Raw genomic sequence first — 13,118 nt, 5'->3', positions numbered from 1 at the left:
GTGTGCATGAAATGCACAAGTCTTCCAAATTATTTAAAATTTGATTTTTGCTGAAATTTTATACTGGCTTCATACTAAAATATGATGTTTGCCTATGACATGATGCGAAAACACCGGAGTAGCGCAACCACAGTTGTTATTAGTGTAAATGCTCTTAATATGTTTGGCTATCAAGACTCGGCTATGCCATACAGTAATATTCATAAAAACCATATTATACAATAATTGATTATTTTTTATATATTAAGTTTTTATTATTATATTCTTATATCAAATATAATAGAATTATTAACTAAATTTAATTACTTAAATTATATAGAATACAATTATAAACCTTAAATAACTAATTATACAAAATTAACTAGAACTATTAACTATTAATTACATATTACTTATAACTATTTAAAATAAAATTATTTATATAAGGTTGAATAATATTATTTATTGTTAATTTTTCTAATCATTCATAAATATTATTAGACTAATATTTTTACATAAATATAAATTTTTACAATTTTTTAATTTATTTTTAAATTTTGCATTATCTTGGCTAATTTTTAGTACCCACTTTGAGTTCTTATATAATAAAACTTTTATTAAGAAGTCCAACAAAATTTCGCGATGGCTCCCGCACATCGGCTCCTCAAACCAATTTTCGCTTTGTACATTTTTTTTCATTTCTTCTTTTATGCTATTTATTATAATTTTTTTAATGCCATTCACATAATAATACTTTTCAAATATTTTTTTAAAAATTTCAAAATGTAAAACGCACATTTTATAGAGTTCGTCCGAAGGATTTTTTAGTAAAAGGTGATCTACATCAAAGTTTTTGATTTTTATAAACTGTTCTGAGTACAGATCAAGCATTGTGTCTACTTTTGACGTGAATTCTAAACATTTTTGGCAGTTAATTTTTTTTAAAAAGATTTTCTTAATTCCGTAGCCTACAAAGTATCTCTGTACTGGTAAATTACTATTGTTTGTTTCATCTATAGAAGGAATATCATTTGATGTATTATCATCATCAAACTGTCTAAAAAGAAATTCTTCATGACACACATTTTTAATATCCAGAAAAGTTGAATCATCTGATTCGCAATTGCTGTTGTTGCGAAAGTTTGAATGCATGATTACCTTCATTGATATTAGTCTGGCTAAAATATATTTTATTTCGTTAACAGATGGGTGAGTGTTAAGACCTGACATGGACCTTATTTTAAAAAATGTATTTTCTAAGGCGTCCTGGTTCAGTTTGCCAGGTAAAAAGTATGAAATTTTAGAATGTTTTTTAAAAAGATTTTCAGACAATTGTAGTATGGAATGAAGTGTATATATTAAACCATCAAAACATTTGTAGTGGTTATTCTTAACAGGGGTAACAGTTTTCAGAAAATTTATATAACTTTGATATCGATCACGCTTTCCATCATCTTTTCTAAAAAATGGGCGTTTAAAAAAATTTTTATCCAAGATATATTTGGAATTCAAATCGTCAAATATATCGTTCATGGTCTCTATAAATTCGACTGTTGGAGAAACAGCGTTATTTAAGTTGTCATTTATTTTAAATAATTTAAGACCATCATAATATTTTATAGCCTGTGCCACAGATTTACTTAATAATTGTGTAGCCTTTCTAACGGACATTTTCTGAAAATTATTAGGATAAATATGTTCATATTTTAATTCTTTTCTGTATATGTTCATATTTTAATTCTTTTCTGGATATTAAAAATGTGTGTCATGAAGAATTTCTTTTTAGACAGTTTGATGATGATAATACATCAAATGATATTCCTTCTATAGATGAAACAAACAATAGTAATTTACCAGTACAGAGATACTTTGTAGGCTACGGAATTAAGAAAATCTTTTTAAAAAAAATTAACTGCCAAAAATGTTTAGAATTCACGTCAAAAGTAGACACAATGCTTGATCTGTACTCAGAACAGTTTATAAAAATCAAAAACTTTGATGTAGATCACCTTTTACTAAAAAATCCTTCGGACGAACTCTATAAAATGTGCGTTTTACATTTTGAAATTTTTAAAAAAATATTTGAAAAGTATTATTATGTGAATGGCATTAAAAAAATTATAATAAATAGCATAAAAGAAGAAATGAAAAAAAATGTACAAAGCGAAAATTGGTTTGAGGAGCCGATGTGCGGGAGCCATCGCGAAATTTTGTTGGACTTCTTAATAAAAGTTTTATTATATAAGAACTCAAAGTGGGTACTAAAAATTAGCCAAGATAATGCAAAATTTAAAAATAAATTAAAAAATTGTAAAAATTTATATTTATGTAAAAATATTAGTCTAATAATATTTATGAATGATTAGAAAAATTAACAATAAATAATATTATTCACCCTTATATAAATAATTTTATTTTAAATAGTTATAAGTAATATGTAATTAAATTTAATTAATAGTTCTAGTTAATTTTGTATAATTAGTTATCTAAGGTTTATAATTGTATTCTATATAATTTAAGTAATTAAATTTAGTTAATAATTCTATTATATTTGATATAAGAATATAATAATAAAAACTTAATATATAAAAAATAATCAATTATTGTATAATATGGTTTTTATGAATATTACTGTATGGCATAGCCGAGTCTTGATAGCCAAACATATTAAGAGCATTTACACTAATAACAACTGTGGTTGCGCTACTCCGGTGTTTTCGCATCATGTCATAGGCAAACATCATATTTTAGTATGAAGCCAGTATAAAATTTCAGCAAAAATCAAATTTTAAATAATTTGGAAGACTTGTGCATTTCGTGCACACGAAGCAAGTCATATATTTTAAGAAAAAAAAAGCACACAAACAAAATCCAAGCATCACATTCAAAAATATTGTCTCACCTACCCATGCACATATATATTTAGTAAGTGTGCAATAAAAAGAAGAGTAGAAAAAATTTACCAAGAAACTTACGTACGCATGAGCTAGAAGCTATGTGTGCATTTGCTCTGATATTAGAGTTTTTTCTATATGATTTTGTCCAAGCAAAATACAACATGTTCGCTATTGGTTTGATTGCTGACTTCCCTAACAAAATAGCATTGATCATACATAAAATAATAAGTTCGATTGTTTATACGTTTGAACAGACATGTTTTTCCCATTGCGTGTACCTTTTCAGAATTCATGATTTTTTTAACAGAGGCTAATTACATGTCTTTATATTTCTATGTTTTTGGTTCAACATTAAAGCAAAGAATCTATAGTACAAAGAAGTGCCACGCTCATACAAACGAAATACCCACTTTATTTTGCTGGTGGATTTATAATAAATCCACCCAACCTCATGCAACAATGTTTGATCGAGTCACAACTAGTATGATGTTCAGTTCAAACCTATATGTTAGTCAAGTAAGGCTGACAAAAGCCCGACTGCATACGTATTCAATCATACATGCAACCCTCTGTATTACATTATACGCATGTTTGTGTGTTTGTTCGCTGTAAAATGTTCAAGCGATCAAACAGCATTTCAGTGACGAAATCAAAATTGTGTACATTTGATAATTTTTTTAATTTAATAGTATAAAACAAAAACAAAATTTCCTGTTTGCTATTGGTATGAATTGTAGTGTAAAAACACATTACAAATTTATTTATGTCTCAATTCTGATTTTTTTCATTCTATGAAGCTTTATTCTTAAATGTTGTCCATGCGCAATGTTTCCAATATCGTAAACACCAATTTTAACATTTTAATCCGGTGTAAATAGCATTCATGCGTTTCCTCAAACCAGGAGGCATTAATAGTGGTTTTAGTGGCTTCTACACATTTTTGCATTAAAATTTTTCTTACATTTCTAATATTTTTATTTTTTTTAAAATACTTTTCAAAAACTTTTATATGAATCTTAAAAATATTTTTTAAAATAATCACAAAAAATCACCAAAAATTCAAACTATTAAGAAGTAGTTCCTTTTAAGGTAAAATATATGCACAAATGTACAATAAAAACATACATATTAATATACTGCAGACTTTATGTCTCCAATATCACATTTGTACATACATAATAGTTTTTGTAGTCATTTTTTGCAATAAAAAAAGAATATATTCTATTACTCTTTACTCCTATGATATCAGCCTTTTCAGTACAAGAAAATAAAGCAACAAAGTATATCGAAAAATTATTTGAGGGATTTCTTTACCATTCACTTCGTTACTAATCAGTGTATATTAATAAAATAGAAAAATAAAAACAAGAAAGGCAAAAGAAACAGACGTATAAAAACAATTGTGGGTTGCAATGAGTTTGAACTGAACATCATACCAGTTGTGACTCGATCAAACATTGTTGCATGAGGTTGGGTGGATTTATTATAAATCCACCAGCAAAATAAAGTGGGTATTTCGTTTGTATGAGCGTGGCACTTCTTTGTACTATAGATTCTTTGATTAAAGTAAACATACCTGTCTATCACAAACATTTCTGTTTGAAACATATGTTATTTGTCTTTAAACAAATAACATATATTTCAGCTTTAGGCCATAAACTTGCTCATGCTCCTTTTACAGTGAGAGAACCGTTTTAATATTTCTTAGCATTTCAATGTCATTATATGAACATATATATGAACAAGCATGAAAACAGAGGCTTGTTCTTGATATATTGCTCGAAACACTTTCTAAAGCAGATTTACCAGCAACTTTTAGATTTTGGTAGTAAAATTTTGGAAATGCGGTGTATATTACTTTCGTTATACTAATCATAATTTTTATTATTAATTTTAATTAAAAATTATTAAATAAAATTAGAAATAATTAATTAAAAATAATTGTGTAAAATTTATTTATAATTTATTTTCGAAAGACTCTGTTATATACATATATATTGTTACAGTAAAGAGATCGTTAAAATCTCTTTTTATGTTATTAACATACTGTTTTAGTTGTTGCTTTGTCACCATGTGTAGTTATGCTTGTGTGTGTCGAAGAATATTTATGTAATTAACATACTCATATTTGACCGGAAATTTTTTCTGTTAGTTAACATTGCATTGTTGGTGAACTTTCTTTTAGAAATAGTAATAAATCATTAACGATGTATTTAATTATATGAAGATTTCATTATGAAACACATTATATTGATAATTAGAATATTTATATAGTATAAAAGCACATATGTTTTGCAACAAAAAAAGAATAAAAATTGTAACAAAATAATTATTATTTGTGTCTCTTTCATAAGTGAGAGAACTACAATCTGTGTTTAAATAAAATTTAAAATAAATTTAACGAACTGCTAGGGAATATGAAAGCCTATCAGGGAACCATATTACTATAAAAAATTGTTATTATTTATAGTAATAAATGTAAAACATTATTAAGAACTTGAACTTTCTTATGACACTTGCACTATACAGTTACGTTGACCCATGATTATATTAATAAATATTTTTTGTTCTAGAATTTTTACAAATTGGGCTTTGTAGCAACTTAAGACAGCTAAAATGTTTATATCAAAAGCGAATGAAAATTCTTTTCGTACTCATGAAACAAGACCATTCTCCATTCTCAACATACCAACTCTTCTGGAATCATGAATATCTCTCAGTAAATATATATTTGTATAAATATGGATCTATAAAGATCTATATATAAATATTAACATTAATTTCATTCGATTTTATAATTTATTAAAAAACTTGCAGGTTTTACTATGCAGTCTTCAAAACAATATCATTATTGTTAAGTAAGTTTATTCTGAAGGAATCTTTAATCAACTCAAGGTTTTAAATCTTTAATTAATGCAAAAACTGTTTATGTGGAATTTATCACCCAACTTAATTTTATAATAGTTTTTAAGTTTTTATAAATTTTACTAATTATTTTTAAAGTTAATAATTCTCTTTTCTTTCTGAGGAATGTTTTTGATTGAAAATTAAATTAAATTAAACATTAAAAGGTTTTTTGGAATATTATTTTTATATGAAAAGCCTTTGAATATAAAACTGAAGCAATAAAAAGTGTAACATATAAACCGTAGTAGATCGTTAGTATCACCTAGAACTCTAACAACCAATTTGAAACCAATATAAAGTATTAATGTGGTATTAAGTTTTCTAAGGAAGATCTTACTTTAAGAAAGAAGACTGCAGATCAATTTCTACTAATATAGCGGCCCAGCTGATAGACAATAACTGAGCAGATGTCGCTTACATTATTGTATACTAAAATTTCATACTGTCAACTCTTATCGATTTTATATTCATCAAATAAAGAAATCATTCTTTTTAAGATTAAGGTTCAGATAAAAATTCAGTAATTATATACGTTATACAACAAATCAGAATCCATCTAAAAAAAACTGTTTTTCATCATGATAATTAAAATTACAATTATTTCCCCATTAAATTGATTTTCATGACTGAAATCTCTGTTGCATAGCTTTATATAGTGTTATTTGTGTTTATCATCACAATGAAAATTTATATTAATTAATATATATTACATCTTAATTATACGATTCTAAATTTGTTATTAATTATTTAGTCAGCAATAAAAGCAAACATACAATATTACATATTAATATTTTATGAAAGTGCAATAGAAACTGAGTTAATAATAGTATGTATGACGGCTATGAATAGCTTCCGTTTAGTTTTTAAAATAATAGGTTAAAACAATATAATAATAGATACTCAAATGTATAAAATCGTATTAACATCATTTTTTTGTTTAAATAAATATAAATAAATATTCTATGATAAGTAAAAATTTGAAACTGTTCTGGACTTAATTTTATATTTTTGGATTAAAATGGATTAAAATGAGTTGAGTATATTCTGCCTACATTATATGCTCTATAAATGTATGGTAATTATTTTGTATTGAATCTAAATTTTATTATAAATTTTTGTTTTATAAGACAGTCTTTAAAAAGATATAAATATGAATTGTAGTCTAAAATTATTTTAACAGAATAGTCCTCAATACATAAACTCAACTTCAGATGTTTAAGCATTTAAAATTTATTTATTCGGATAAAATGATACATTTTTGAAAATAACATCTACACTATTAAAGAGTATTTATGTATTGTTAAGACTGTTATTTGAATATTGTAAAGAATGCTACTCATTTTTTGAAGTAGGAATTGAAAATTTAGAAGATTTGAAAATTTAGAAGAATCTGGTCTGAATAATTCACGTCATAACCGATGACATATTTATTTTCGGTAGGTATTTTTCAGTCTTTTGAGATCCTTTTCAGTAAGTTCCGGCAGTGAGGTCTTTCAGAAACTTGCTGTCACTGGTTCATGGTAGCAAGTGACTTCTTATTATTCATTACCTTGAAGACCACTTATTTTAGTAGTAACAACGGAATCAAGTATTTTTCCAGGTAGAACTTTTATCTATTTGCAGGACATGTACATGAATATTCCCATTAATTCGGTACAAGTTGCCAGCACATACATTCCTTTTAATCACTATTGATCATTTTTCAAGGCTTTTTACCACACATCACAACAGATATGGTATATGACTTGTAGGGCGTGTTTTTCTTTTGTTGAAAGAAGGCGCTATTTTCAGTTATCTATTACTCGTTGATTTCCTAGACTGCCATTGTTCTTAATATTAAATCGAATTCATATATCAACTATGTTACACTGACAAAACTTGTAATCATGTAAATGTGTAACTCGTAAGCAATAATAAATTGAAATATAGACTGATACTATTGGTAGCATGACATGTATACAATATATAATATTACTAAATACGATAATTTTCTATAAGCCTTCTATAAGTAAACATAACCTTTTTCTTTCGTAAAAAATATTTATAGACACTTGAATTGTACGAATACAAAAGAAAAACTATTGCTCTAAAGCCTTAGAAACTAGTTGGTTACTGCAATGAAAGAATCTATATCTTTCATGCCTAAGACAAACAACTCAGAAAATTACCATCTCTTACAAATGCCAGATGGTAGCAAACATGTTTGTTTGATTGTAAGATATTATAATATTAATATTTTTAAATTTCTCTTAAAACCTGTTAATGAAAGGTGGATACGTAATCCATATTTAGTTCGAAAAATATCTTCTTTCAGTTGAGATTAGGAAAACACAAAATTATTTGTGCAGTATAGAGTACTTTTCTTATGTGATGATTTTCATATAGTTTATATTTATTAGTATTTATCTAATCTCGTAAGTAATCTAGGATATCAGGGATTTATATAACCTCAGTATAAGAAAATTATTATAATTAGTTTTTAAAAAGTATTAAAATATGTATTTGATATAAATAAGTAGAAATATATGCGCAGCAATTAAAGTAAGCGATTAACAGTCAAATTGTAATAAATTCGGTTTTTGTAATAATAAATTTACATAAATGATAAAGAATTAATTAATAGAATAATTCCTTTTGCTTATCATAAAGGCTTTCCCAAATTTTCATTTTCTCCATTTCGGGCAAATCAATCATCTTCAATTCATCACTTATATTAAGACATTTGTAAACCTCCTCACCGATCTTTAAAGGTTCCCAAGTCACTGCTTCCATTCCGGGTATATCTTTATTATTAGGATTACCGGTGGCAGCAAATTGTGTCCAAATACCAACAGTTTGTTCGATAGTGCGATAGGATGAACTGTCTTTGGGCAAGCGATGGTGAAGCATATTGAAAAAGAGATAAGTTAACTCATCTGCGTGGGAAACACCCTTAACACCACGACCATAACGCATTATACGATAGGGGTTTATAATCTCATCAGCATCAAAATCAAACCGATAAAGAAACACCGGTGTTGCAGCGGCATGTGCGAAATATGACTGCACTATACGATGCAATGGGAACCAGAAATATTTATGTGCACAAACCTATTATTCACAAAACAAAAAACATTGATTTCTTTAAAAATGTAAGTATTAACTAGTTATATTTACATCAAAATAGTTCTCGGCAGTTGGCGATTCCGCAGTCACATGTGCTTTTTTAATAATGAGACCCTTTTCTTTGGTGTCATCACTGCTGCGTTCTGGATCAGCTAACTCTCGTGGCACAAAATCAACACAAGTCTCTAAATCCTTAATAACATTTGGAAAGGCTCTGGTTTCTATTATGTTTTGAAATAAAAAATATGAATTAATTAAAATTAAGTAATTAGTTGTGAGAATTACCTGGCAACCACAACAGACCTTCCTGTGAAGTACAGCCTAGCATAATTGGTATTGAGTTCCCCCAAGCTGTTTTTATCATATCTTTAGGATCATTAGGTATAACGCAATCAGCGCTTCTGTATGGCTCTACTGTGGGTGCAAAAGCAAACATCACTCTATGTTGTCGATCTTCAGAAGAGAGCACCTTTTCTTCAAATCTTTTTAAATCCTTGGCTTTAGCATTTAACAAAAATTGCAAAATATCTTTTTCATTATTTTCACCAGTATATCCCGCCAGTTTTGCAAGTGTGTAGGCATGTCTTCTACGATCATCTACAGCCCAACAACAAGTGGCATTACCAGACATTAAAATTGCGCGATGGAATAAGCCTTGTGCTTGCTCAGTAATTGCCATAAAATGTGTAGAGGCACCACCGGCACTTTGTCCAAAAACTGTTATACAATCTGGATCACCACCAAAGCGAGCACAATTATTTTTTACCCATTTAAGCGCTAATACTTGATCCTTCAAACCAGCATTACCTGGGACGTTTAAATTGATAGCACTCAGACTAAGGAAACCTATTTTAATAAAGATAAAGGAAATCTTTCAACATTTTTTATATTTAAGGGGAAATTTAATTACCAAAAACTCCTAAACGGTATTGTATAGTTATTAAGACAACGTCTTTTTTCATAAAGTAATCTGGTCCATAAAAATCACGATGTGCTTCACCCATTTGAAAACCACCACCATGTATCCAAACCATCACAGGGCGTGGTTTTTCAGGACTTAACTAATTAAAAAAAAAAATTATTATTTTTTAATTTCATACTTTTTATTTAATTTCTTACATTGTTGGTATAAACATTGAGATATAAACAATCTTCCGAACCCTCAATTTTGTTGTATACAAAGTTAATTTGAACTGGTTTGTTTTTGGTGTTTGTGCAATCTTTAATATCAGTCCAAGGTGTTGGACGTTGTGGTGCTTTGAATCTGAGCTCACCCAATGGTGGTTGTGCATACGGTATGCCCTCAAAGCAGTAGTAGGGTTCATCGTAGATTGTTGTACGCTTAATACCCCTGATTTTTCCATATTCGGTGTCAGCAACTTCTGTTTCGTTAGTTGTATGGCGATATTGTGAGACTTTATACTCAAATGTTCTATATTTGAAGAAAGAAAAGAAAAAAAGAAAACTTATTAATTACATCAAACTATCAACAATGTGATACGGTGCGATCTTGGTTTCGGGTCACGTTCATTCAACAACAGATTTTAGTAAAACCAGGTATTCTTACTGCTTTCACCCCGGTAACTGCTTTCACCCCGCCATATGCCAATATAGCTCTGTTTTTAATATTTCATTTTTTGGGGTAGAATATTTTTTTATGTGCAAACTACCAATAATAAGTAAATGAGCCAGATGCTACTAGAAGTTTTTGCAATCAATGTATAAATTGCATATGTTGGACGATGACAGTCGACTATATCGTAAGTTTAAAGATAAACTATATAAATATTTTAACTATAATTGAATGGTAACATAATAATAAAAAATCACTGGAAGTTTGTCTGGTACTGATGCATAAACGGACGAAGCAGCTAAGTGAGCATTGCATATCGCATAAAGAAATGTAATATAAGTTCAATACTGGATATAATGTATATCTGGGTTGCATTGCGAATGCAACATTATAGTAATAGTAGTAACAATAAAAAGAAGCACTTGCATTTGTATTTTTTGTTAGTGTAATAAAAATAAAGAAATTGAAATTTTAAACGTCAATATCTCTAGAAGTTTTGTGGAAAAAGGTGTCTAAAATAACTAACTCTTTTACGCTAAATTGTCATATGGCGAAACGGAAAATTAAAATCGCACCAGTAAAAATAATTACATATTTATAAATATGTACAAAAATTAAATTTATATTTAATAATTATTTATATTTAATAATATGATTCTTTTAATTTGTACTAAACTGTGTTATATTGCGAGATTTGATTATTAATCAGTCTTTTAACATTACTTGTGTTTACGCTTATATTTCTATTTGGTTTTGGTTGGCACAAAGTCATCGTTGGGCAAATGTTTTGGGTTAAGAAATCGTCAAAAGTGATCAACTAGGAACTGTATTCACGTGGTATAGTTTCTGTGACTGATTTTTGGTCTGCTAGCTAAAATTTCAATTTTAAGGAAAGTGTTTCAAGTCGGTTGGGGCCGTAAATTAAAATTTGCAAAAGAATGTTTCGTATGTTTTGTATAATATTTTCGGATACTTTTAACACAGTAAAATGCGTATGCGTAAATGCGTAAAATTCTTCTACGACATATAATATTGTTAATAAACGGTGGTGTAGTATTAATAGAATATTTCATAATGATCGCAATGCCATGAATGAATTAAGTAAATTTGTTATAATTTACTTTCCCATCATCATTTGATATGGTTTCATTTTATTTATAATTAATACATCCGACCTGAATAATAACAAACTATTTTTAGAGTATTTCTATTATATCATTAACAAAACCACACATAATAAAAGCATCAGCAGCAAACGAGCACTCGTCTTATATTTAATCAAATTTAATCAAATATTTTGATTTAATGCGAGACAACGAATTCGTTAAATTTTATTAATTAACGTAGCGTAGTTCAGAACTTAACATCGCAGTTAGGTATTAATATTTCACCCGCCTTAATGCAACATCGAAATATGCGATGTGTATCTCACTTAAGTGCCTTAGCTAAACCGCATTTTATGAAACAACAACAAACCATGCATGACACATCTGAGCATTGTACCGCAATGAGGCAATAACTGAAGGAAAAGTGAATGCATAGATGTGGGTATTTAATAATATCTAAAATGCATCGGAATAGATGAAGTGCATTTTAAATAAACTGAGCTGTGAATAATATTTTATTAAATGCACGCATCGATTCCAAACAGTTTGCGTTTGGAGTAGGGAAATTCCACAATAATGAATGGTAACAATTTGCATATGTAAAAAAATTGTTCTATATTTCACTACATTTGCATATGATTTGCATATGAAGTGACATTGTAATAAATAGTTCTTTACAACGATAAACATATTCAAATCAAATTACTAAAAATTCATCGTTTTTAATACTCGTAACAGAGAAATATATACGTTCAATTTGTACTCATGTGGTACTAATAGTAAAGATATAACTTCTTATCAAACTTCTTATCTTGCCTTGTTTCGATAGAAACAAAATAATATTTTGACCAATATGATTATCATCTTGTCATAATAACTTAATATTGTTTATAATCCTAAAATGATAGTACTTAGAATATTACACACATTCAGTTTAAAGACATTAATTTCAAGGTGTAAAGATCTTAAGTTTGATTTTGAAGTTTTATAAGTTTATAATATTTTAATACTCATATATAATAATTAAATAAATACTGGTGTTTGTTCATGATGAGCAGAACGTATAAGAATACTTTTAAAAATAAAAAACTTTCAACAAAAATTAAATATGTAATATATTCAAGAATTACAAACTATTGTTATATACTTTCCCATAACTTTGTTTTTTTTAAATTCTAGGTATTTCCCTTCATATCATAGTTTGCATAAATTTGTTTTTTGTAATTAAAGCAATGAAGCCCTCTCTTCTCATTACTGTTTAAGGTCAAAGATTTCTATTCTACTTTAATCCCGATTAAGTGTAGGCAGTTTGTTTTCTGTGATAGTTTTGTTTCCCATACGGATAAATTTGTTCCTGACTATCTAAACGGTTCCGACTATTCTTTTGTTTCTGTTTGTTCTCTTCATCTTGCGGAGCAGATGTTCTAGCGCTTTAACTTTAGCAAATATTAAAAGCTGTATCCTACGATTGATGCATTTTATATTCACTTTTAAGACTGGCATTATTATTATTGTTAATGATTTCAAATAAATTCATAATACATGCTAAAA

The 13,118-nt window shown here is 27.7% G+C and overlaps 1 protein-coding gene across 1 annotated transcript; it reads right to left on the bottom strand.

Annotated features, from left to right (window-relative positions):
- Positions 1–8,275: 8,275 nt before the first annotated feature.
- LOC119663524 (esterase B1-like) lies at positions 8,276–10,361 on the bottom strand (the record flags this gene model as incomplete). Its single annotated transcript, XM_038073135.1, has 5 exons — positions 8,276–8,873; positions 8,940–9,109; positions 9,174–9,734; positions 9,799–9,949; positions 10,008–10,361. Coding segments are annotated over 5 exons (1,710 nt in total), but the record flags the coding sequence as incomplete, so codon positions are not given.
- Positions 10,362–13,118: the final 2,757 nt, after the last annotated feature.

This window comes from Teleopsis dalmanni, unplaced genomic scaffold (assembly GCF_002237135.1).
Source record: "Teleopsis dalmanni isolate 2A unplaced genomic scaffold, ASM223713v2 unscaffolded_contig_0533, whole genome shotgun sequence".
Taxonomy (NCBI): Eukaryota; Metazoa; Arthropoda; class Insecta; order Diptera; family Diopsidae; genus Teleopsis; species Teleopsis dalmanni.
Note: the sequence above shows the minus strand (reverse complement) of the source record. Positions and strands in the feature narration are given on the sequence as shown.